The following is a 27700-nucleotide window of genomic DNA, read 5'->3' on the forward strand; positions in this document are numbered from 1 at the left end:
TTTGCTGAATGTGCTTCTCAGATTGACCAGTGTGTCATAGAGGGGGTGAGCTGTATTGTCCAAGATGCTCTGCAGTTTGAGGAGCATCCTCCCCTCTAAGACCACCTCCAAAGAATCCAACTCCACTCCCAGGATAGAGCCAGGCTTCCTGATGAGCTTGTTGATTCTGTTGGCGCCCTGCTACCCCAACACACGACAGCGTAGAAGATGGCACTGGCCACCACCAGCATCTTACTGCAGACGTTGAAAGAGCGGAGCTTCCTCAGAAATTACAGATGGCTCTGTCCTTTCTTATACAGTACCTCAGCATTCCTAGACCAGTCCAATTTGCTGTCCAGGTAAACTCCAAGTTACTTGTACTCCTTGGTAAACTGCATAACCACACCCTTGATGGAGACAGGGGACAGGGGTGTTCCTCTCCTTGTAAAATCCACCACTAACACCTTAGTCTTGTCGGCATTGAGCTGCAGGTTTCAGCCCACACCACTCAACAAAGTCATTGACTAGACCTCTGTATTCAACTTCCCTCCCCTCTCTGATGCAGCCCACAGTTCCGGAAACATCTGCAGGTGGCAGGAGTCCGAGTTGTATCTGAAGTACGAGGTGTAGATGGTGAACAGAAAGGACTGTCTCCTGTGGGGCCCCTGGGATGCTCACTACCATGTCCAAGACACTTCTGTAGCCTGACATACTGTGGTTGTCCAGTCAGGTAGTTGGTGATCCAGGACACCTTTAGTGCCACCCGCATCTTCGTCAGTTTGCTCCCTAGCAGTGAAGGCCAGATGGTGTTAAAAGCACTAGAAAATGAAAAATTATGAGTCTCACAGTGCTTCCCGGCTTATCCAGGTGAGCTTAGGAATGATGGAGCAGGTGGATGATGGCGTCCTATATGCGTTCAATACTAAAGAAAGTGCGTTCAGTACAAATTATTCCTCGTCTCTAAACGTAAGGATGATTGTTCTCTACTGTACACCAATTATCATGAGCACAGTTGTGAGCCATGTTGATAGAGCCTTGTCCAGACTGGTACTACATTTTTCATTTGGAGTGCTTCTGGGGTGAAGTGAATGAAACTGATTTGGTTGCATCTGCGACTGTTAATCGAGTAGCTTGAGAGCACAAAGAGAAATGCCCATGGAAAGGAAAGTGGCAAAATTCTGAATTAATAGACTGTGCTGTTCATTGATTTATACTTTGAATAAAGAAATAGGGGATTTTTATTGAACTTTACTGCTCATTAGATACAATTAATTATGTGAATTGAATTGATAATATGAATTTAGAAGTAAAGATTTCCAGGGCAGATTTATAAGAACTACATTTACAGGGTCTGTTGACTTCATATCTGGGTTTTAACATGTTCAGGAGTAGATCATTCTTGATTATATTTCAAAATAACGCTTGTATTTTCCTACTCGTCTCCCTGTATCCTCACCATTCCCTTTTTATTTTTCCTATCTTCTTGCTCCAGCAAATTGAAGTCCATTAAAGTGTATTTGGAAATTACATGGAGGGGATTGCATGAAATGTGATTGAATTCTTTGAATTTTAACAATGGAAGGGAGGTCATATTCGTTTTTAAATGAAAATGATTTAGGTAACTTAGTTTTGAACCATTTTAACTCCCCTTCGCATTCCTACAAGCACCAATGTAGTTGGCTGACTTAGAAGGTTAAAGCACAAGGTATCTGAGGCGGTGTTGCAAAACTGGAAAATCCAAAATTTACTTGGGGATAGGCCGCAGAGGGTAGTAGTGGACGGATGTTTTTCTGATTGCAAATCTGTCATGAGGGAATTGGTGCTGGGATTTCAGTTTGTAACATATACAAATGGCTTTCTCATTCGATAAAGTACATCTGCAGACAACATGAAAATTGGTGGGAATTGTAGGTAGCGAAGAAAGTTGTGGAAAGATATAGCACGGTGTAGATCGGTTAGAAATTTGGGCAGAGTGGTGGAAGATGGAATTTAATCCAGAGATGTGAAGTGATGCACTTTGGCAAGTCAAGTTCTAATAGCACATACGGAGTAAATGGCAGGGAATTTAGGGTTATTGATGTACATACAGTGCCCTCCATAATGTTTGGGACAAAAAGCCATCATTTATTTATTTGCCTCTGTACTCCACAATTTGAGATATGTAATAGAAAAAAATGACATGTGGTTAAAGTGCACATTGTCAGATTTTATTAAAGGTTGTTTTTATACATTTTGGTTTCACCATGTAGAAATTACAGCTATGTTTATACATATGTCTTTTTACAATACTGCACACAAAAATGTGAAAAATATGGTCAAATTTCAAATTCCTTTAAAAAAGTTGACAAGCACTTTATTGGGTTCATGACTAACATAGTATCAACAACAAACATAAGGAAAGATAGCATATTGATGGCAAGTTTCTGAAAATGGCATCAGAATACGCACATACATTTTGTGTAATGGTTGTTGCATGGTGTCCACCAGTGACCTGGTTGGCACAGTAGTACACATTTTTTATTCCTTTCTATGTTTATGAATACCACGTGGAACAATAAAATTTCAAACACCGTTTCCACTTTATTCACCTGATCATGTAGTAAAATATTGCATGCATCTGAGTGGACACCGCAACACACATTACACAAACATTCGTTGTGGTGGACATTAATAGGTTTGGTGTCCCAGAAAACGAACGTTACATTATTAGCGAGAACCAAGCATTTTCACCAATGCGATCAAAATGGTACATTACCTTATGGATTTGAGCTGGTGTTGCAAAACTGGATCCAAAATTTACTTGGGGATAGGCGGCAGAGGGTAGTAGTGGACGGATGTCTTTCTGATTGCAAATCTGTCGTGTGGAAAGATATAGCACGGTGTAGATCGGTTAGAAATTTGGGCAGAGTGGGCTATCGACGGCCAATAATTCATAAGATCGTTTGATTTGGGCTGATTTTTCTGTGTAAAATATCTCCATAATGGTCGTTGAGGAGCTTCCAGCGGTTGACACGAAGGAATGAAGTTAGCGACTTGGTCCGTACGACAGGTAAACAAGAGACAGTGTGTTGTTAAATTGAAGATTGGTCCAGTTTCTTAGTTTTGACAACCGATTTATGTCCACATTTTTTTTTTTGAACTCGGAAAATATATCGTAAACAGTCCTTGCGTTTTTGACACCACGATGTTTTTCATATATTAAATTGAAAATAAGAAAAAATAATTAACTCACCCACAGATTGCTACTACCATAGGATACCTCGTTGGGTGTTTTAAAAGCATTAGAGATTTGGAGCCTCCGTGGTTTAACTTACGGACATACCAAGCCCGATAACGGTCGTTACGGGATCTTTATTGTATTACCTTTATGTTACTGTATTTTTCTCCTGGTATAAATGAAGATATACCCCTAGATCCTTATCAAAACGTATATGTATGAGGGGCCATATGAAGTTTATTTATGAATTAAATATTCATGACTAAATGTGGTAGTTTTTAATGTCACACTTGGTGTCCAAAATGGTGAGAAAACAATGAAAATTTGTCTGTTATGAAAAAGGTTTTTGACTTTCGGTCTTGAAGTTATCTAATTTATATCTGCTATTTATAAGGTTTCACATGATGGGCAGATTTTTGTTAAGAACAGTGCATTGGTGTAAAAAAGTGAATACTAATCTTGTCCGTCAAAAACTCTCCAGTATTGTAAAAAGACACACATTGTCCCGCCATTTCAGGGCACCATAATGTTTGGGACACATGGCTTGTGTGTTTAATTGCCTCCTTAATGCAAGTATAAGAGAGCTCTCAGCTCCAGTCTTTCCTCCAGTCTTTCCATCGCCTTTGGAAACTGTTATTGGTGTTTATCAACATGGGGACCAAAGTTGTGCCAATGAAATTCAAAGAAGTCATTGTGAGTGAGAAACAAGAACTGTTAGAAACATCAGCCAAACCTTAGGCTGACCAAACTGTTTGGATCATTAAGAAGAAAGAGAGCACTGTTGAGCAAAGGGACTGGCAGGTCAAGGAAGACCTCCACAGCTGATGACAGAAGAATTCTCTCTATAATAAAGAAAAATCCCCAAACACCTGTCCGACAGATCGGAATCACTCTTCAGGAGTCAGGTGTGGATTTGTCAATGACCACCATCCACCGAAGACTTCATGAACAGAAATACAGAGGCTACATACACTGCAAGATGCAAACCACTGGTTAGCTGCAAAAATAGGATTGCCAGGTTACAGTTTGCCAAGAAGTACTTAAAAGAGCAACCACAGTTCTGTGAAAAGCTCTTGTGGACAGATGAGAGTCAGCTAATATTTCTTTTTTTAAATTCTTTTAACGTATTTATTAAATTTTAAAGTGTAATATTCTCCCAGTGCAATGTTCTACCTAGGTATGATAATTATAATTTATCTACTATTTTAAGTAGTTAAACAACGTATAGAATGTATTGGATGTGTTTTTGTCTTGTTTGGACTTGTTTTGGTTGCACTGATCAGGAGTAGCTCTCCTAATTCTGTTGTATTTCTAAGTACAATGACAATAAAGGCTTATTATTATTATTATTATTATTATTATTATTATTATTATTATTATTAACATATCAGAGTGATGGCAAGAGCAAAGTATGGAGGAGAGAAGGGACTTCCCAAGATCCAAAGCATACCACCTCATCTGAAACATAGTGGTGGGGGTGTTATGGCCTGGGCATATATGGCTGCTAAAGGTACTGGCTCACTTAGCTTAATTGATGATACAACTGCTGATGGTAGTAGCATACTGAATTCTGAAGTGTATAGACACATCCTATCTGCTCAAGTTCAAACAAATGTGTCAAAACCCATTAGCCAGCAGTTTATTCTACAGCAAGACAATGATCTCAAACATACTACTAAAGCAACAAAGGAGTTTTTCAAAGCTAAAAAATGGTAAATTCTTGAGTGGCCAAGTCAATCACCCGATCTGAACCCAATTGAGCATGCCTTTTATATGCTGTAGAGAAAACTGAGAGAAAAAGATGGCTGCAATACAGGCCTGGCAGAGCATCACCAGAGTAGACACCCAATAAAATTGAAGCAGTCATTGCATGCACAGGATATGCAACAAAATACTAAACCTGACTACTTTCATTTACATGACATTGCTGTGTCCCAAACATTATGTGGCCCTGAAATGGGGAGGGCTACGTATAAACACAATTTCTACATGGTGAAATCAATAATGTATGAAAATGGCCTTTATTAAAATCTGACAACGTGCACTTTAACCACATGTGATTTTTTTCTATTACAAATCTCAAATTGTGGAGTACAGAGGCAAATAAATAAATGATGGGTCTTTGTCTGGAAATTTGGAGGACATCTGAGGAGTAGATTTTTCAGGGAGTGGGTGGTGGTCATCTGGAACAAGCTGCCAGAGGAAGTGATAGATGACGATACAATTACAATGATTGAAGGGCAATTAGACAGTTATTTGGGTAGGAAAGGTGTAGAGGGATACCGACCCAATGCAGGGAAACAGGATTAGCATGGATAGGCATCATGATTTGCTTGGACTGTGCAATTCTATTATTCTTTGTACTTCCTCAGGAATAATAGGTCTCTTACCAATTGTAATGACATGCACTTTGATTTGCAATTTATTACACCATTTCACGTAGGAAATAAAAGTTTAAGAAATAGTTTATTTTACTGTTTATCTGAGGATTTTTGATTAATTCCTTGTGGCATGCTAATTGCAAATGTATACTTAAGCAATATCTGTTGAGATTGTTGGATTTATATTTTTTCACCTTGCCATTGATGTTCAAAGGTGTACAGATATAATAGCAAAGTTATTTTCAGGCATCTCTTATCCTAGGTATGGTCTACGGGAGTTCGTGATAATTACTCCAGCAGCTAATAGCAATGCAGTCATCAGTGAATCGAAGTGCAACATTCTGCTCAGCTCCATCTCCGTTGCATTGGGCAACACTGGATGGTAAGTGAATATTTGATAAAGAAGAGGAACTTGAAATTTTTGGTTTTGATTGTACTTTTCACATTTGTTGATAAATAATATTTGTAATATCTTGTATAAGAATATATTTAAATTAATAATGAGATGGAGAATTAGCTAATCTATTGGAATATTTGGGCAACGTCAAGTGGATTCCCATGGGTCTTTACTTTTTTGAAAAATTATTTACCTTTTGATTAAGGCCAAAGTGCCCTCTCCTACCTGACCACATAAATCCTTGGGAATATGCGTTTCCCACAGTGATTTGGTGACAAGGAATGTTAGAATTTTAATTCAATTGGTGTGAAATAAGAATGTTTGTCAAATCAGGATGGCATATATCTTGGAGGGTAACATGGGATGATTGAAATCCACTGACCTGACTCTTTGCCTGTCTTGAAGGCAGAACACACAGGAGTGAAGAAACGCAGCAGGCCAGGCAACATCTGTGGAGGATACACAGAAAAGCTGGAGAAACTCAGCGGGTGCAGCAGCATCTATGGAGCGAGGGAAATAGGCAACGTTTCGGGCCGAAACCCTTCTTCAGACTGATCGGGGGGGGGGGTGGGTCGGGACAAGAAAGGGAAAAGGAGGAGTAGCCAGAAGGCTGGAGGGTGGGAGGAGATAGTAGGGGAGCTGAGGAAGGGGAGGAGATAGCAAGGACTAACAGAATTGGGAGAATTCGATGTTCATGCCCCGGGGGTGTAGACTCCCCAAACGGAATATGAGGTGCTGTTCCTCCAATTTCCGGTGGAGGAAATGGATAGGCCACTTTTTCAGTTCTGAAGAAGGATCACAACACGAAACGTTGTCCATCCTTTTCCATGGTGGCCGATTAGGAAAAGGGAGATGCAACGAGACCTGGGTGTCATGGTACACCAGTCATTGAAAGTAGGCATGCAGGTGCAGAAAGTGAAGAAAGCGAATGGTATGTTAGCATTCATAGCAAAAGGATTTGAGTATAGGAGCAGGGAGGTTCTACTGCAGTTGTACAGGGTCTTGGTGAGACCACACCTGGCGTTGTGCATACAGTTTTGGTCTCCTAATCTGAGGAAAGACATTCTTGCCATAGAGGGAGTACAGAGAAGGTTCACCAGACTGATTCCTGGGATGTCAGGACTTTCATATGAAGAAAGACTGGATAGACTCGGCTTGTACACGCTAGAATTTAGAAAATTGTATAGAATCTTATAGAAACTTACAAAATTCTTAAGGGATTGGACAGGCTAGATGCAGGAAGATTGTTCCCGATGTTGGGGAAGTCCAGAACAAGGGATCACAGTTTAAGGATAAGGGGGAAGTCTTTTAGGACCGAGATGAGAAAAACATTTTTCACACAGAGAGTGGTGAATCTCTGGAACTCTCTGCCACTGAGGGTAGTTGAGGCCAGTTCATTGGCTATATTTAAGAGGGAGTTAGATGTGGCCCTTGTGGCTAAGGGGATCAGGGGGTATGGAGAGAAGGCAGGTACGGATACTGAGTTGGATGATCAGCCATGATCATATTGAATGGTGGTGCAGGCTCGAAGGGCCGAATGGCCTACTCCTTCACCTATTTTCTATGTTTCTATGTTTCCCTTTGCAGATGTTGCTTGACCTGCTGAGTTTCTTCAATAGTTTATTTTTTGGTCAGGTTTCCAGCATCTGCAGTTTCATGTATCTCTCTTTCTTGACGGCAATGGGCCCGAGTTGTGAGTTACTTTTTAAATAGACTTGGGTAACAGTGCTACAACATGCTCTCTGGAGATGACAGCTTCAGTTATCTTAGATTTTGCAGGAAATACTGACATTTCCCATTTTAAGTGCTTGCACATTCTGTGTGCAATCTACCTGGCAGCTGTTTTCCAGGAAATCGCCTATGACACTCCAGTCTTGTACTCCTGAGAAGTTAAGCAGTGGTGCACAAATGTGTGACAGTTTTTCACCAACTTTGGTAGGGATTTTGCATGAATAACCCATGGCAGGTTGGATTGGCAAGATTGTTTTAATTAAAAATGAGCAAAAGTAAGGTTAATTATTATTAATAATAATAATAAATGTTTAACTAATAATTTGTTAATTATTTCTTTGTGTATGACACTGACAGCTTTAAATTTTCTGTCAATTTTTCTGCAAGTTTAGAATAATTGATTGTCAGGGACAATCAGTATGTTTGAGCTGGCAAAGAACTGGCAAAATTTAGCTGCCAATCATATTCTTAAACCTATTGTTCTACTTCTCCCCCATATCACACTACTCCACGTCACAACACATGTATGTGGAACTCCACATGACAACACAAATACGACACACATATTTAGAAAATGGAGTGAGAATTCAGAAATCAGAGGTGCAAAGGGACTTGGGAGTGCTGGTGCAGGACTCCCAAAAAGTTAATTTGCAAGTCAAATTGGTAGCAAGGAAGGCAAATTCAATACTAGCATTTATATCAAGAGGACTGGAATGCAAAAACAGATCTAATGCTGAGGCTCTCTAAGGCACTGGTCAGGCTGCCTTTGTAGTATTGTGAGCAAATTTGGGCCCCTTATCCGAGGAAGGATGTATTGGCTCTGGAGAGGGTCCAGAGGAGGTTTACAAGAATGATTCCAGGAATGAGCGGGTTAGCGTATAATGATGTGCGTTTGACAGCACTGGGCCTCTACTCGCTGGAGTTTAGAACGGGGAGACCTCATTGAAACCTACAGAATAATGAAAGGCATAGAGTGGATGTGGAAAGGATATTTCCACCGGTGGAAGAGTCTAGGACCATAGTCTCTGAATTAAAGGGCGCTCTTTGAAAAAGGAGGTGAGGAGGAACTTCTTTAATCAGAGGGCCATTAATCTGTGGAACTAATTGCCATAGAGGGCTGTGGAGGTCAAGTCAGTGGATGTTTTTAAGGAAGGCCGTGCTGTGTTGTAGGGCCTTGCTGCTGAGTTTGGAGCCAAATTCATCTGGCAAGTTACTCTGAGAAAATCTGTATTAGTTGGGTACAGCTTTGTGCATAATCCAGCAATAAATCATAACAATATAGAAAACTCTGGGCCATTAATTCATCAGCAGAACACCAGTCAAACAGAATGTATCGTTCTGGGGGATCTTCAGCTTTAATAATACTTAAGTGTTGTTGCAACTGTATTCATTCTTTTGAGTAATGAGTATCTATTGAACTTATAATTTAAGCTTAGATAAAGTGGTTTTAAAGACTAAGAAATAGTCACCTGTCAGAGTATCCCGTCTCTGTCCTGTTCTTGTGGCTATGTTGTTGATGTAACCAATCCAATTAATCTTCAGTTAAGAAATTGCAGTAATATTTTGTCTTGCAGCCTGTAAACATGTTGCTTTCTCTCATTAATTACCATGCAAACATAAAACCCCTGATTCCACTAGGTGGACGTATGTTTTAAACAACGCTGATCATTCTGCTATGCTGTGACATACATTGCGGCATTCCTATTTTCTTATGACTGGAATAGATAGATGCTTCTTTTGTGTCAGATCGTGTTATTAATGCAGGATGACAATTTTTGTCTGATTTATTTTTGCCCATCACTGAGAGTTCTCTTAAAAGTTAATATTATTATCAATAATATAAAGACGAGTCTGCAGAAGCTGGAATCTTGAGTTAAAAAACAAACTGTTGGAGATACGCGGGTAAGGCAGCATCCGTGGACGGAAATGGACAGACAATGTTTAGACTCTTCTTTAGACTGATGAAATGGAGGGGAGATAGAAAGACGAAGAAAGTATGGGACAAGTTATAGGTAGGTCTCGGTAAAGAGGGGTTGATTGGCAGATGAGTTGGATAGAGGAGAGAAGGGTGGGAATAATAACCCACGATTGGAGATGATCGTGTCATAGAATGATTCAGTGCGGAAACAAGCCCTTCGGCCTAACTTGCCCACACCGGCCAACATGTCCCAGTTACACTATTCCCAGCTGCCTGCGTTTGGTCCATATACCTCCAAACCTGTCCTATCCATGAACCTGTCTAACTGCTTCTTAAATGTTTGGAAGTCCCAGCCTCAGCTACCTCCTCTGGCAGCTTGTTCCATACATCCACCATGCTTTGTGTGAAAAGTTACCCCTCAGATTCCTATTGAATCTTTTCCCCTTCATGTTAACCCTATGTCCGCTGGCCCTTGATTCGCCTACTCTGGGCAAGAGACTCTGTGCATCTACCTGATATGCCATGATCACAGTGAATGGTGGTGCTGGCTCGAAGGGCCGAATGGCCTACTGCACCTATTGTCTATTGTTTAACTATTCCTCATGATTTTATACACCTCTATAAGATCATCCTCCTGCGCACCAGGAAATAGAGTCCCAGCATACTCAACCTCTCCCTATAGCTCAGACCCTCTAATCCTGGCAACATCTGCTTAAATTTTCTCTGTACCCTTTCCAGCTTGACAACACCTTTCCTATAACGTGGTGCCCAGACTGAAACAATACTCTAAATGCGGTCTCACCAACGTCTTATACAACTGCAACATGATCTCCCAACTTCTATAATCAATACTCAATAGACTTATGAAGGCCAATGTACCAAAAGCCTTTTTGACCACCTTATGTACCTGCAACTCGACCTTCAATGAACCATACACCTCCATTCCTAGATTGTTCTGCTCTACAGCACTCCCCAAAGCCCTACCATTCACTGTATAGGTCCCTAGCCCTGTTAGACTTCCCAAAATGCAACACCTCACATTTCTCTGTATTAAATTCCATCAACCATTCCACAGCCCACCTGGCCAATCGATCAAGATCCTGCTGACATTTTTCACAACCATCTACACTATCTGCAAAACCACCCACTTTTGTATCATCAGCAAATTTGCTAATCTTGCCATGTATGTTCTCATCCAAATCATTGATTAGATGACAAACAGTAACGGGTCCAGCACCAAAACCTGAGGGACACAACTCATTACAGGCCTCCAATCTGAGAAGCAACCTTCCACCATCACCCTCTGCTTCCTTTCATGAAGCCAATTTTCCAACCATTCAGCTATCTCTCCTTGGATCCCATGCGATCTAACTTTCCAGAGCAGCCTACCATGCGGAACCTTATCGAATGCCTTAAGGGCCTGTCCCACTTACATGACCTTTTCGGCAACTGCTGGCACCCGTCATAGGTCGCCGAAAATTTTCAACATGTTGAAAATTCAGCAGCGACCAGAAAGTCGCTACGGCTCTTTGGGTGACTAGGAGACCTCTCACGACCATACAGGCGACTTCTCACGACCACATGCCCCCTGGTGACACCCCGCGACACCCGCAAAAAGATCGCGTAAGTGGGACAGGCCTTTTACTGATATCCATGTATACAACATCTGCAACTCTGCCCTCAATCAGGTTTGTGAGACACGACCGCCCACGTACAAAATCATGCTGACTAACCCTAATCAGCCGTCCATCCAAATGCCTGTATACCCTATCCCTCAGAATACCCTCTAGTAACTTTACAACTGCAGATGTTAAGCTCACTGACCTATAGTTCCCAGCATTTCCCCTGCAGCCGTTCTTGAATAGAGGCACAACATTTGCCACCCTCCTGTCTTCTGGCACCTCTCCAGTATTTAAAGACGACTCGGGTTCAGATGTGGAATCTGATAAGGAAGGTGAGGAGTGAAATACAGAACCAGGGCAGGGACTGTTGGAAGAATTGGGGCAAAAGGGAAATTATAAAATGGGGAACCTGTTGGAAGGAAGGATGGGTGCTAGGAGGGAGAAAGAACTGGGTGGCGGGAGCTGGCGGTGGTAAGAAAGAAATATGTATGTGGGGTGCTGGTGGGGGATGTGAAGAACTAGGTGTAGACGAGAAGCGGTGTTTTATCTGAAATTGGGGAATGTAATGTTTGGGCCATTGAGTTGTAGAATATCGAAGCAGAATATGGGATGCTCTTCTTCCAGTTTGTGTGTGTGTGTGTGTGGTTTCACTCTGGTAGCGGAGGAGGCCAAGGACAGGTAGGACTGAATGGAATTGAAATGACTTGCAACCAGGAGCTCCATTTAGCCCTGGCGGACAGAGTGTACTTTTTTGGCAAAGTGGTGTCCTAATCTCACCGATGTAGAGGAGCCCACATTGAGAGCACTGAATGCAATAAACAATGTTGAAGTCCATAAAAACATCTGCCTCACCTGGGATGCTGTTTTGAGGTGAGGTGGGAGGGAGATGTAAGGACAGGTGTTGCACTTTTGCGGTGACAAGGGATAGTGCCTGGAGACTAAAAGGGAATGTTGTGGAAGGATGAGCAAACCTAGGAATCATATAGTATGTGGTATCTGGAAGACAGGGATGGGAAATGTGACTGGTGGTGAGATCGAGAAGAAAAACATTACCTACTTTGGTAAACCTTAATCAGTGCTTTGGTCAAGAGAGTTTGAGTTTTTTGTTCTCTTTGCAGAAGTCTGGGAAGCTCAGACTAATGGAGAGTAAAGCTCATTTACATTGTGTAAGCTTGTAAAGATAAAACTGAACAGTTTAGCAAATGCATTGTTATAAAATGCTGATTCACATAATTTTTAGTTTAGATTAGAGATTCAGCCTGGAAACAGGCCCCTGAGCCCTACAGCGACCATCAATCACCCTTTCACACTAGTTGCATGTTATCCCACTTTCGCATCTGCTCCCCACACGTTAGGGGCAATTTACTGAGGCCAATAAATCTGCAAATCCGCACACTTTTGGGATGTGGGAGGAAACTGGATCACCCGGAGGGAACCCACATTAGTCACACAAAGAATGTGCAAACTCCACACAAACAGCTCCCAAGGGCAGGATCAAACCCGGGTCTCTGGCATTGGTGATAGTCTAATTGATGGATTATTATAGAGGTTAGTAAATTCTGTAATTGTGTTTTTAAATTAGTCAGGTGGCTTTATTTGTGCAAATTCAACAAAAGTCAAGAAGAATGTACATTGGTGCATGCGAAGGGCCTGGTGTTCGTACGGATTTTGAAATGGTTCATCTTCGGAAAGTGCCAAATCAGTACAATCATCTGTCTGGTCTTCTGGATATTTTTAAATCCAAGATTGTAAGTATTTTGAGATTTAGGAATGTGCTTTACGGGATATAAGTGGAATCATAGAATTTCACAATACACATCAAAGTTGTGGTCACTCGTTCTTAACAGGTTTTATGAACAAATAATCCAATTAGTGTCAGCCTGGTCCTTCTCCATATCTTTTAACCTTACTACTTACCACTTTTCAAAATTACAGTAAACCCTCGAAATTATAGACCTCTTTATAATGGAGCTTGGTTATAGCGGAAGGACCTACTGACCTTCACTGCCAGGCCGGGTTGCCAACGCCACCTCCGGCTCACCACTTCCCCAGTTGTTTCCAGGTTGGGTTGCCGACGCCACTCCCAGCCTGCATTGCCACCCCCGGCCGCTTCCAGGCCGGTCTACCGGCCATCACCGCCAGGCGGGGCTGCCAACATTCGGCAGCACTGCTGCCTCGGCTACTTCCTAACCGAACCTACTGCCACCAGCGGGGGTGTTTAGATGGACATGGTTATTGGTGGGAAAGACACCTCGCACTGAGTGGCTTGTAAAGCATTTGTAAATGCTAGTTAAGAGTCTTTGAAACAAGCCTGGAGTCGTATATAGGTCAGTCCAGTGAAGGGCATACGTGTAATACAACGGAACTGCAGATGCTAGTTTACACCAAAGTTACACAAAATGCTGGAGTAACTCAGCAGGTCAGGCTGCATCTCAGAAAAAAATGGAAAATGGACCCTTCAGCAGACTGATTGCGCAGGGGGGAGGGGGGCGGATCTGGAAGAAGAAAAGACCAGAACAAATCAGGGCTGGCAACAGGTGACCTCAGGCAAGGTGGTTCCCTGTAGGCCAATTGTTGGCTATGGACAATGTGATCCCAAGAGGGATACACCGTTGCGAACTGTTGCACTGGCTAACTGACGTAATGGATGAAGGGGTGCAGTGTGGGGAGGGGAGAGGGGGTGGGGGGGAGTGTTAGAGAATTCAACATTAATACTGCTAGGTTGTAAGGTACCAAAGCGAAATAAGAGGTGCTGTTCCTCCAATACGTGTGTGGCCTCTCTGGGAATGGAGGAGGCCAGGGCAGAAAAGTCAGTATGGGAATGAGAAGGAAAATTAAAATGGTTAGCAACCGTCAGATCCAATAGGCCTTGTTGGACTAAACATAAGAGGCTCGGTGACCATTTCGCTGAACAATGTTTGGTCTCGTCGGTGCACAGGAGCTCACATCGGGAACTGGATGCAATAGATGAGGTTACAGGAAATACATGTGAACCTCTGTGAACCTCTGTCTCACCTCGAAGGACTGTATACGTGAATCAGATAATTTATACTAATAATTTGGTAGTGTCATGGTCATCTTCGTTAATTGAACATAAATTCAGGTGAGATTTGAACTCTCTCAGTCCAAGTTTCTTGTCCAGTAACCCGACCTCTATACTCCTGCATATTTGCTAAATCACTTTATCAGTTTGTTAAGGTCTTGCATGTGTATCATTATTACATGTGTAACAGATACTCATTCCTCACCTGAGATAATTCCATGCTGTCTTGACTCTAAAGCTTTGTCACTTGCTTTCTCCCATTCTTTTCCCCCCAAAGGATAGTTTTCATTGATTCCAATGGGAAACAAAAATTTGGGAGAGGGAGGATATGTCTCTGGACAGAGATATTAATTTAACTTATACCCTTAGCTGAAAGCACAGAGTTTTTTTTTTGACCAAATGGGCAATTTTAACCTAGTCTTAATAGACTTTATTGCACTTTGTAAAGCAACATGGTAGAGTTGTTATATGTGGAGAGATTAAGAAGTGAACGAAAGGTAATTTCATTGAAATATTAAAAATGATTGTGTCTTGACAAAGATGCAGGAACGATGTTGGCATATCTAGAACCCGGATTTCAGACCCAAAAGAAAGGGTCAGCTGTTCAGGACAGATATGAAAATTATTGTTTTTCCCCCAGAGGAAAGAACCTTTACAATTGTCTAACTAGGAGGCTTAGTTGTTGAATACAGTCAACACCTCTCCCCCCATTATGGCCTTACAGGTAACATAGAAACATAGAAATTAGGTGGAGGAGTAGGCCATTCGGCCCTTCGAGCCTGCACCGCCATTCAATATGATCATGGCTGACAGAAATATGATCATGGCGTAACAGAAATTCAATCTTTCAGAATTCACAAATCATTGACCAATAATTTGAAATAAGGAATAAATTCACTCTCACAGAATTTGCATGGTGGAAAAATAGCAAATAAATAACAATTTTTACACTAATTTCTTGAAGCATGAATGACAGGCTTCACGTTATGGAAAACTGATACAGACCATTTTCTAGTTTCACAACCTCCTTGTAATTCATGGATCATCTATATCTTCAGAATACAGATTGGTAGATTATAGATATCAAAGAAATTGAGGGTCATGGGTCATTGCAGAGAAATGGCATTGAGGTAAAACATCAATTATAATGTCAATTGAATGCCAGAGCAGTTTAAAGTTGACACTCCAATTTTTATTGAGCTACCCCATCCCTTTTTTAGAGTTCTTCAAAAAGGGTCCAGACCCAAAACATCATCTATCCAAGTTCTTCAGGGATGCTGCCTGATCCCCTGATTTACTCCAGCACTTGTATCTTTTTTTCTAAACCAGCATCAGCAGTTCCTTGTACTTCCCTCACCTGAATCCACCTAATACTTGGAAGGTTTGTCCTGACCCTCCTCTTTTCCAGGTTTCTCCCTGCTCCACAATCAGTCTGAAGAAGGGTCCCGTTCCAAAACGTCACCTATCCATGTTCTTCAGAGATGCTGCCTGACCTGCTGACTTACTCCAGCATTTTCTTCATTTTTCTGTTCCTCGAGGGTTGTTATTTCAATATCTGAGCAGACTTCAAGTGGGATTCAAACATGTTTCTGAATTGTTTGCACACTAACTCAATCATTGTACTTCTCTTTTAGGGATGCCCTTTGACACCTTTGCCCCCAATAAGTGTAGCTATTCGGTTTACATATATCCTTCAAGACTGGCAACAGTATTCTTGGCCACAGCAGCCACCAGGTAGGATTTTCCACCTTGTAATGCTATAAGATTGTGCTGTGCAATTTAAAGATTGATATTGGACGTGATATAAATTCAAGAAACAAATCGGAACTACTTTAGTTATGTAACATGTATTTGTCAATGATCCCATTTTATAATTTATTTCTGCTTGTATTTTGCCTCTTTTAAAATAGTCATAGAGAGTTATAGAAACGTGGAACCAGGCCCTTCGGCTCAACTACCCGATCTATTCCTACCCGTTCTATTCCTCTCATGAGGATGACTGGTACAAAACTGATAATGTGATACAACAAACAGAAAAGGAGGGCCAAGATAAACATCAATCAATAAATAAATAACATAGCCTCATAACTGATAACAGTAAATATATCCTTTCAATATCTGAGCAGACTTCAGGTTTTATCACATTATCAGTTTTGTACCAATCATCCTTATCAGTACAATTTTTTTAATTCTCTGCAGTGACAGACAGGCTGCTGACTGCACATTTACCACTGGTTCTGAAAGACATAGTCGGTTTATAGAGGCAAATTATAGAATTAATTTTTTTTTTCTTGTTGTGCATCTCTAAAGATTTTTTGTTCTGGATTTTATTTTTGTGATCCAATTAAATGTTCATCTTTGTTCATAGTAGCACTGTTTCCTGCACTCCCTTTAAACTCACGGCCTGTTTCCTGCACTCCCTTAAAACTCAGCAAAAACGTGTTTACTGTGCAACCTTTAAAGTTACTGGGGTTCTGTTTCCTGAACTACCTATTATATCAACCAGGTGCTCTGTTTCCCCATTCCTTTTAAACCCACTGATGCACTGCTTTCCGTGCTCCACTGGGATTACAAGGAATATATTGTACTGTTATTGTATTATGGCTGATAAAATAAATTAAAAGCATGGTTGAGTATACAAGTAAACTACAACAGTCCAAGAAAATCTATTAGTCCAGTACTAGCAAGGTCCTGAAGGTTTGTACCTCCTTTTGCAACTGGATCCTTGTTTCCTCATTGGCAGACTTCAATCAGTGCAGATTGGTAACAGCATTTCCTCCATACTGACCATTGACACAGGAGCACCCAAGGCTGCATGCTCAGTCCACTACTCTACACCCTTGACAAGGTGGCTATGCACAGCTTCAATGTCATCTATAAATTCTCCGACGACATCACTATGGTTGGCTGAATCTGGTTGTAATGAGTCAGCGTAACGAAGAGACATAGAACACCTGGTTGAATGGTCTCCCAACAACAACCCGTTTAATGTCAATAAGGCCAAGGAACTAATCGTTGACTTCAGAAAGGGAGAGTATGAAAACTATGTTTTCATCGGTAGGTCTGTGGTGGAGAGTTAGCAGCTTCAAATTCTTGGATGTTAACTTCATGGGCGTCCTGAACCTGGGGCCAACACATAGATTTAATAATGAAGAAGGTGCACCCGTGGCTCTATTTTCTTAGAAGATTAAAGAGATTTGGTATATCTCCAAATACTCTGACAAGCATTTACAGATGTAGAAGGTATCCTGACCAGTTACATTATGGCCTGTACGACAATTGCAATGCACAACAACGCAAGTGGCTGCAGAGAGTGGTGGACTTGACTCGGTCCAATTATGACCACAGCCCTCCCCTCCGTCGAAAACAGTTGCATGAGGTGCTACCTCAAGAAAGTAAGAAAGTATCAAGGATACCCACCATCCGTTTTTCACTGTTAACATCAGCCAGGAGATGCAGAAGCCTGAAGTGCAACACCGCCACGTTCAGGAACAGCTACGACCAGACAATTATCAGGCTCTTGAATCATCCTGCACAGCCCTAATCCTATCTCGACAATGGAATGCCACTGTCCACCTCTTGCACTACCATGGAATTGTTCTTTTTCTAATGTTGTTTTCACATTAATGTCTGTTTTTTGCTGTTTTTTTCTTTAGGAATTTTACATGTAATACATAATTTGTTATTGTGTGTTTGTCTGAATCTATGTGGCTGCTGCAAGCAAGATTTGTCATTGTATCTGTGCTTTCAAGACAATAACATTGACTTGAATCGAGGGTTCCAAGCAAATGTTAAAAACATGTTGCCTCAGTGCTCCTTTGGTAGGTAAAACAAAAGGGCAAAAGGAGGAGAAAAATAAACAATAGCTTTTTTGTATGCAAGAATATGTTGAAATGTGAGCATTGCTTACAACTTACTTGGATTTGAGGGGGCACGGTTAACCTTGATATAGGTGTAAGCACGTATTTTAAGAACACAATGTGTTCTTAAAATACATATTTTAAGAACACTATGTAATTTAACATAATAGTGGAAGACTTCCTTGTCCTTGTATTTTCAGAAATAATTTACGAGAAACTAAACTTACTTCGATGGCTAGTAAATCTGGAGAATTGCCACTGGCATGGATTCAAAAATGCTTTTAACTCAATAACTTAATGAAAACTTGATGGATGGACCCAGTTGGGTTTTTACAATTTTGATTGATTTTAGTTGAAGCACAGATATACACAAAGCACTCTAATTTTCTTAATTAGCCTTGAGGCGATGTATTTGATTATACTATGACTGCATTTTTAATTGAACGGTATGGTGCAGCAATGATTTTTTCAGCTTCATGTTTAACCCATCTGTAGGAATGAAAGATCAATCTCAAATCTTAAGTAAGGATGTACAAAATCAGCATTTAATTTGAATATCTGCCCCAAATGGCACCTTTTTATTAGTGCCTTGCATTTGATATGAAATTATTGAAATATATGTCCTTAGTAAAAACCTTTTTTGCACATATACCACTATACCATTAGAATTTAATTGCAACAATAACAGCTGCAATACAAATGGCTGCTCACTCCCTTGAAATTACCCCGATATTGCTTAGCTCTTGGATTGGAAATATGTTGCTATTCTCCCTGTAATCGTGTCAGTTTTAGAATTTATTGTGATAGTAGGTTTCTCCTTTGATCATCAAATATCTTTTGCGAAAATAACTAAGGTATAGATAGCTGCTTCTGAGCGTAATAAAAGTGTCATCTTTGATCTTTGATTTGTAATGTTGTAGAGGGATATAGGTCAAATGCAAGCAAACGGGATAAGCTTAAATGGGGCATTTTAGTTTGCATGCACGAGTTGGGTCAAAGGGGCTGTTTCTGTACTGTTTGACTCTGGTACACAAATTTATTTACTTGGAAGGTAATTGGAATTATATACAAAGCTTTGAAGTTCAAGTTCACATTTGTTGTCACATGCACCAATTGGTACAGTGAAATTTGAGTTACCATACAGCCATACGAATAAAAATAACACAATACACGTTAGAGTTTAACATAGACATCCACCACAGTGGAATCAACATTTCAGTCATCTTCCTCTTTGTTCACCCGTGGCTGGGGCCGTGAACCCTCCACAGTCGCCGCTACGGACGGCCCAATGTACAGGCCCTCTCGCCGGGAAGATCGAAACCCTGGCGTCGGAACAGAACGGAACACATACTCTGCAGCTTGGAGTTTCCGAATCGGCCGCTTCCTACTGGATACTGCGGCTTCCGAAGCCCACAGGCCGAGCTGGACGGAGCTCCAAGGGATCTCCTCGCTCCGCGATGTCAAAATCAGCGCCGTGCCTGCGGCTAGAAGCTCCGTAAACCACAGCTCCACGATGTTACAGTCAGCAGGCCCAACACTCCGGAGCTCCAACTGGCGATCCCCGGCAAGAGTTTGCCCCGCTCTGCGATGGTAATTCATGTCTGTGCCTGCTGCAGAAGCTCTGGGCCGGTCTGCGGTAGAAAAGGCCGTGCCAATCCAGTTGGTAGGCCGCGAGGGGGAGGGGGAGGGGGGTGGGTGCGAAATTGCGACTCGGGAGAAAAGACGCATCTCTGTCCAGGTAAGTGACTGAAAAACGGTTTCCTCCTATTCCCCGCCACCGCCCCCCCCACATAAGACATACTAAGAAACATCAAAACATACATTTAGACACACTAAAAATAACAAAAGGAGTGAAAGGACTAACAAGCTGCTGGCGAGGTGGCGCCACCCGATGGATTGAAGCAAACCACAAACCTTAAAAAGTTTAATTACCTGCAAATGAAGAATATTTAAAGATTCAATCCTGATGTTAGCCATGTCTGTGTAAAGTTTGCACATTTTCTCTTTGACTCAGTGGGTTACATTTGAATGTTCCAATTTTCTATTGCATCATAAAGATCTACCAGTAGGTAAATTATCTGCAGTAATATGTCCCATATATTGCTGGAAGCCTGGAGAATCAAGGGAAACTGGTGTGCATGTGAGAGAGAATAGATTGCAGGGATATAATTGGGAGAATAGGACTGATGTATGTGCTCTGAGAGCAAACTATTAACATCCTCCTGTGTTATAAAGAAACATGGGAATGGAATGAAGCAAGGATTAGACAAGGGGGTGAGAAAAATACTGAGGCAACTAGATCAGTAGAATTGACTATTCCAGATGATAATTCTGGATGATAATAGTTAATCTCAGTTTAAAGCAGGGTGTTTAAACCGAGAAGCTGTGATCTTGCAATAACAACTCACTAATTATTGAAAATGCCTCTGCAACTGTCTGCTGTTGTTACTGGTTATGAATAGAACGGCAGCAATCTTGGCTGGACTCTGGAGAGCAAAATGATTGCTTGTTGTTATGAGTCTTATATATTGTATAATATCCTTTGGGTTATTGGAACAATGCCATCTTACTTTTTGGACAATGAAAAATATATTAAGGGACAGAGAGTCCATAAGTCCTAAGATCTCTGAAGGTGCAATAACAATATAACAATAACAGCACGGAAACAGGCCATCTCGGCCCTTCTAGTCCGTGCCGAAGACTTACTCTCACCTAGTCCCATCTACCTGCACTCAGACCATAACCCTCCATTCCTTTCCCGTCCATATACCTATCCAATTTATTTTTAAATGATAAAATCGAACCTGCCTCCACCAATTCCACTGAAAGCTCATTCCACACAGCTACCACTCTCTATGAGTAAAGAAGTTCCCCCTCATGTTACCCCTAAACTTTTGTCCCTTAATTCTCAAATCATGTCCTCTTGTTTGAATCTTCCCTACTCTCAATGGAAAAAGCTTATCCACGTCAACTCTGTCTATCTCTCTCATCATTTTAAAGACCTCTATCAAGTCCCCCCTTAACCTTCTGTGCTCCAAAGAATAAAGACCTAACTTGTTCAACCTTTCTCTGTAACTTAGGTGCTGAAACCCAGGCAACATTCTAGTAAATCTCCTCTGTACTCTCTCTATTTTGTTGACCTCTTTCCTATAATTTGGCGACCAAAATTGTACACCATACTCCAGAATTGGCCTCACCAATGCCTTGTACAATTTTAACATTACATCCTAACTTCTAAACTCAATGCTCTGATTTATAAAGGCCAGCACACCAAAAGCTTTCTTTACCACGCTATCTACATGAGATTCCACCTTCAGGGAACTATGCAGTTATTCCCAGATCCCTCTGTTCAACTGCATTCCTCAATTCACTACCATTTACCATGTACGTCCTATTTTGATTTGTCCTGCCAAGATGTAGCACCTCACACTTATCGGTACTAAACTCCATCTGCCATCTTTCAGCCCACTCTTCCAAATGGCCTAAATCTTTCTGTAGACTTTGAAAATCTACTTCATTATCCACAACATCACCTATCTTAGTATCATCTGCATACTTACTAATAAAATTTACCACACCATCATCCAGATCATTGATGTATATGACAAACAACAGTGGACCCAACACTGATCCCTGAGGCACCCCACTAGTCACTGGCCTCCAACCTGACAAACAGTTATCCACCATTACCGATACTCTGGCATCTCCCATTCAGCCACTGTTAAATCCATCTTGCTACTCCACTATTAATACCCAACAATTGAACCTTCTTAACCAACCTTCCATGTGGAACCTTGTCAAAGACCTTACTGAAGTCCATATAGACATCCACTGCTTTACCCTCATCAATTTCCCTAGTAACCTCTTCAAAAAATTCAAGAAGATTAGTCAAACATGACCTTCCAGGCACAAATCCATGTTGACTGTTCCTAATCAGACCCTGTTTATCCAGACGATTATATATATTATCTCTTAAGTATCCATTCCATTAATTTGCCCACCACTGACGTCAAACTAACAGGCCTATAATTGCTAGGTTTACTCTTGGAACCCTTTTTAAACAAATGGAACAACATGCGCAGTACACCAATCCTCCGGCACCATTCCCGTTTCTAATGACATTTGAAATATTTCTGTCATAGCCCCTGCTATTTCTACACTAACTTCCCTCAATGTCCTAGGGAATATCCTGTCAGGACCTGGATACTTATCCACTTTTATATTTTTCAAAAGTGTCAGTACTTCCTCTTCTTTGATCCTCATAGTTTCCATAGCTACTCTACTTGTTTCTCTTGTTGAAAAAGTAGACAGTGTGATAACCTTCATTATCTCGGGCATAGAATGCAAGAGCAGGGAAGTTATAGTGTTATTGTGTGCAGGTGTTGATCGCCACAGAACTGAAAGGGTGTGTGGTTGCGCTGGAGATAGGTGCAAAGGTGCACCAGGGTATTGCCTGAACTGGATAGTCTTTGCTTCCATTGGAGCAGAGAAGGCCCATACTTAACGAGTCAGATGACATCTGTGAAGACAAAAATAAAGTTAACATTTCAGGTTCATGACCTTTCATTAGTGTAGAGGTTTATTGGCCTTGTGCAACAAAACACATTTCAGAATATGTTCTGGTGTGTTTAATTTATATATTATTTAAATTCGCATAAAGTTATGTTATTTTCTGTTATGTTGGAGGCACGGTTTGGAGAAAGGCATGACAGCAGCATCAGAAGTTTTTTAATTACTACTGCGGAGAGCTTATCAAGTTGCAGAATAATGAGAGCAAATAATTCACTTATTACCACCAAAGAATTATTACCCAATTATATTTTTTGACAACTTGTGTTGCTGGCAATATTATACATATTGCTTCCCTGAATTTAAAGTTTGTCTTTATTTGGTGAGTGAATTTTTAATAGTGAACAAAGGCATAATTACTGCTTCACAAACTATCCTGCTCTAATTTTAGACGCATCAATTTTATTTTAAAATTATTTATTAGGCCTCCAATGAGCATGCACTCATCTTTATTTAATACTTTGCGTATAATGTGTTTTAAAAAAAAGCTTAAGCTCTTGATGTTTAATGTGATAGGCGGCACAGCCAGCTTAATAACATCTTAATGCTGGATGCCTGGGATCCTCTGACTGCAGCATGAACAAAAGGAGAAGACCACAAATAATGTTTGTGGAGAATCTTCTTTGAGACCAGTAGGGCAAGCAGTTTTTTTTTAATGCTGATTCCAAAATCTGAACCCTTAACTTGGCCTGTAGCTAACCTCATCTGCATTTCATGGAGTATGACACTTTCATTTGTGTGTTTTTAGATTCTGTTCATATATGATTGGCGTACATTGGTTTTTAATGCTTTTTTTGTGATTGATGTTTTAATTTTGTTGCAAGGAATTAATCAGGTTATTTTATATATTGGAACTAAAAGTATCAAATGAATGTGTCATAGAGTTAAATTTTTACTTTTTGTGTATTCTATTCCTACAGATGCAGTGAAACATGGTATTGCTTTATTTTACCTGTTGGTTTATATAATTTGCAAATAGAGAAGAAAATATATACATGATGCTTGTTAATTATGTATTTCTTTAAAAATGTCTCATGAAGAATTTTCCTTCATTTGTAGATTTTGATGCATTGGTTGGAGGAGAAGTGGGTGGTCTAGAATTTGGAAAGTTACCATTTGGAGCATGTGAAGACCCTATTAGGTGAGGCTTTGCGAATAACCCACTGCAAGCAGTAACAAAGAATAATTATTTTGCTTGATTTGTCTGGCCCTATGATACATTTAAGTATTTTATTTTCAATACATTTAAATTTTACTGGGCTGGAAGGTGTTGGATGTTGCTGTATTTTAATGTTATTTTCCCACCCAGTTAAATTGTATTGTGGATGATAGATAGACAGAATAACCCCTTAGCTTAATATATTGTGGATGATCAGCCATGATCACATTGAATGGTGGTGCTGGCTTGAAGGGCCGAATGGCCTACTCCCGCATCTATTGTCTATTGTCTATTTGCTATTACTCTGAAACAGAAAATGTGGTATGTATAACCATGTGCTATAAATTATCCTAAGAATACATTAACAATGCAAGTCTTCCGTTGCAATGGGGTTTTATACTCCTTTGTAAATTCATCCATCTACTATCGGATCATCAGCAGTGTTAGTTTAAGCCAGAGACATGTTGGTCCAAATGCTTCTTTCAGACACATATATTACGTCTAGAGGTAGGATTTTTTTGCTCGGAAGGCCAAGTAATGCATAAAATTCATAGATGTTTAATTTACTGAATAGTTTTAAGCAGCTGACCTGCCTTTTTTATTTAATTTGCTGCAATGGCAGTACTTGGAATTAGTTAGCAAAACATGAAATGTAGTCTATTTTCCAGAAAGATAATTAATTACTGCTTCTCACACAATCAATAAAACATTATCTATTTTACTAAAAACTGTTCTTGACCGGTTTTGGCGATCTGTGCTGCGATTTCCGAGAGAATGCCGCCACCTACGGCCGTCATTTTTGGCCACCTCGCTCAGAGCCCCCCTCTCCTCCGCCGTATGTGTGCCAAGGATTTTTCCCGTCGATGAAATATGACAGAGATATTAATGATTTTTACAAAATTCTCCATTCTCTCTGCTGCCCCTGCTGGCGGCAGGGGGGAGGGACTATAAAACCAGGAAGTGGTGTGCCTCAATTAGTCTGCAAGCTGGAGGAAGGCAGAGTGTAACGTTTCTCTGAGCCGTGAATAAAACTGAACAAATGTCCACACAACTATGAGTAAGTACCCTTAATGTGGTTTGAAAATGAAAATATGGTTAAAGTAAAAAAGCACTGCCTGCAAATGGTTGTTTAGGTTGAAATAAAAAGGCACCCCCCCCCTCCTCTCCTCTCCTCTCCCCCCCTCCTCCTCTTCCCCCTCTCCTCCCCTCCCCTCCCCTCTCCTCCCCTCTCACGCCCTCTCAGCACACCCCCTCACTCCCCCCCCCTCCCCCCCCCCCCTCCCCCCCCCCCTCACCCCCCCTCTCTACCCCCCCTCTCCTCTTCCCCCCCTCTCCTCTCCCCCCCCCCTCCCCCCCTCTCTTCCCCCCCCCTCTCTTCTCCCCCCCCTCTCTTCTCTTCTCCCCCCTCTCTTCTCCCCCCCTCTCTCTCTCCCCCCCTCTCTCTTCTCTCCCCCCCTCTCTTCTCCCCCCTCCTCTTCTCCCCCCCTCTCTCTCTCCCCCCCCTCTCTCTCTCCCCCCTCTCTTCTCCCCCCCTCTCTCCCCCCCCTCTCTTCTCCCCCCCTCCCCCCTCTCCCCCTCTCTTCTCCCCCCTCTCTTCTCCCCCCCCTCTCTTCTCCCCCCCTCCTTCTCTCCCCCCTCTCTTCCTCTTCCCCCCTCCTCTTCCCCCCCCCCTCTCCTCTCCCCCCCTCTCTTCCCCCCCCCTCCCTCTCCCCTCCCCCTCTCTCCTCTCCCCCCCTCTCCCTCCCCCCCTCTCCTCCCCCCCCCTCCTCTCCCCCCTCTCTCCCCCTCCCTCCTCTCCCCCCCTCCCCTCTCCTCTCCTCCCCATTCTCCCCCCCCCTCCCCTCCCTCCCTCACCCCCCCCCTCCCCCCTCTCTCTCCCCCTCCCTCTCTCCCCCTCTCTCTATTCCTCTCTCTCTCCCACTCTCCCCCCCTCCCTCCCTCGCTCTCTCTCTCCCCCCCTCTCTCCCCCTCTCCTCCCTCTCTCTCCTCCCCTCCCTCTCTCTCCCCCCTCTCTCTCTCCCCCCTCCCCCTCCCTCCCCCCCTCTCCTTCAGTCGCCCCCCCTCCCGTCTCTCTCTCTCTCTGTCTCTCACTCTCTCTCTCTGTTCCTCTCTGTCTCTCTCCCTGTCCCCCTCCCCCTCTCCCCCCCCCCCCCCCTCCCCTCTCCCCCACTCCCTCACCCTCTCTCGCTCGCACCCCCCTCTCCTCCCCTCCCCTAGAGGGAGAGAGGGGAGGGAGAGCCCCTCCCCCCTCCCCCCCTCTCTCCCCCCTCTCTCTCCCCCCTCTCCTCTCCCCCCCTCTCTCCCCCCCTCCTCCTCCCTCCCTCCCCCCCCCTCTCTCCCTCCTCCCCCCTCTCCCCCCCTCCCCTCTCCCCCCTCTCTCCCCCCTCTTCCCTCCCTTCTCTCCTCCCTCCCCCCTGTCTCCCTCCCTTCCTCCCTTCTCCCTCTCCTCTCCCCCCCTCTCTCCTCTCATAATCTCCCCTCTCTGCTCCTCCCCCCCCCCCCCCCCCTCCCTACCCTCCTCCCCCCATCCCCTCCCCTAAACCCCCCTACGTCCCTCCACTCTCCTTCCCCCATGTGGGTTTTCCCTCTGGGTGCTCCAGTTTTCCTCCCCCTTCCTGCTCCCCACCTCTCCCTTTGAAGGTTCCCCTCTTCGCCCCCCTATAAATTGTCCCTTGTGCATCTGGATAACTGCTAGTGTACCCTTCTCTCACTCCTCGGCACAGACCCCCCTCCCTCTCTCCCCTCCTCTCTCCCCCCTCCCCCTCTTCTCCCCTCTCCCCTCCCCTCCCCCTCCTCCTCCCCCCTCCTCCCCCTCCAAGTCTCTCAAGTTTATTTGTCCCCTCTCCTACCCCCCTCCCCCCCCCATTCCCTCCCCCTCCCTTTCCCCCCCAAAGACCCCCTCCCTCCTCCGTCCCCCTATAAACCCCCCCCTCCCCCTCTATTCTCTCTCCCCTCCTCCCCTCCATCTCCCTGGTGTTCCCTGAGTTAGTCCCTGGTGAGATAGGCGTTTACAGTCCGAATGGACTCTGGGAAGAAACTCCTTCTCAACCTCTCCGTTCTCACCGCATGGCAACGGAGGCGTTTGCCTGACCGTAGCAGCTGGAACAGTCCGTTGCAGGGGTGGAAGGGGTCTCTCATGATATTGTTGGCTCTGGAGTTGCACCTCCTGATTTATAGTTCCTGCAGGGGGGCAAGTGAAGTTCCCATAGTGCGTTCGGCCGAAAGCACTACTCTCTGCTGAGCCTTGTCCTTGGCAGAGCAATTCCCAAACCGGATGGTAATGTTCCCGGACAAGATGCTTTCCACCGCCGCTGCGTAGAAGCACTGCAGGATCCTCGGAGACACTCTGAATTTCCTCAATTGCCTGAGGTGGTAAAGGCGCTGCCTTGCCTTACTCACGAGTGCTGAGGCGTGTGATGCCCATGTCATATCCTCGGAGATGTGGACTCCCAGATATTTAAAACAGTTCACCCTATCCACAGGATCCCCCTTTATCCTCAATGGAGTGTACGTCCTCAGATGATGTGCTCTCCTAAAGTCCATAATCAGCTCCTTCGTTTTTTTGATGTTCAAGAGGAGGCTGTTATCCTGGCACCAGAGTGCTAGGCCAGCCACCTCCTCCCGGTAGGCCTTCTCGTCATTGTCCGAGATCAGGCCCACCACCACAGTGTCATCAGCAAACTTAATTATTGAGTTGGAGCTGAACCTAGCCACACAGTCATGTGTGTACAGGGAGTACAATAGGGGGCTGAGGACGCAACCCTGGGGCGATCCTGTGCACAGGTTGAGGGACTTCGATGTATTCCCTCCCATCTTGACTACCT

The 27700-nt window shown here is 43.0% G+C and overlaps 1 protein-coding gene across 2 annotated transcripts in view; it reads left to right on the top strand.

Moving 5' to 3' along the window:
• The window catches only part of rab3gap1 (RAB3 GTPase activating protein subunit 1), a 78873-nt gene that overhangs the window by 6357 nt on the left and 44816 nt on the right, over positions 1-27700 (top strand). For both annotated transcript variants that reach the window (XM_055638640.1, XM_055638641.1), the window contains exons 6-9: positions 5840-5959; positions 12828-12993; positions 15923-16022; positions 23777-23858. In XM_055638640.1, coding sequence (XP_055494615.1) covers positions 5840-5959; positions 12828-12993; positions 15923-16022; positions 23777-23858 — 468 coding nt within the window. The remainder of the gene's footprint in view (positions 1-5839; positions 5960-12827; positions 12994-15922; positions 16023-23776; positions 23859-27700) is intronic.

This window comes from Leucoraja erinacea, chromosome 7 (genome assembly GCF_028641065.1).
Source record: "Leucoraja erinacea ecotype New England chromosome 7, Leri_hhj_1, whole genome shotgun sequence".
Taxonomy (NCBI): Eukaryota; Metazoa; Chordata; class Chondrichthyes; order Rajiformes; family Rajidae; genus Leucoraja; species Leucoraja erinaceus.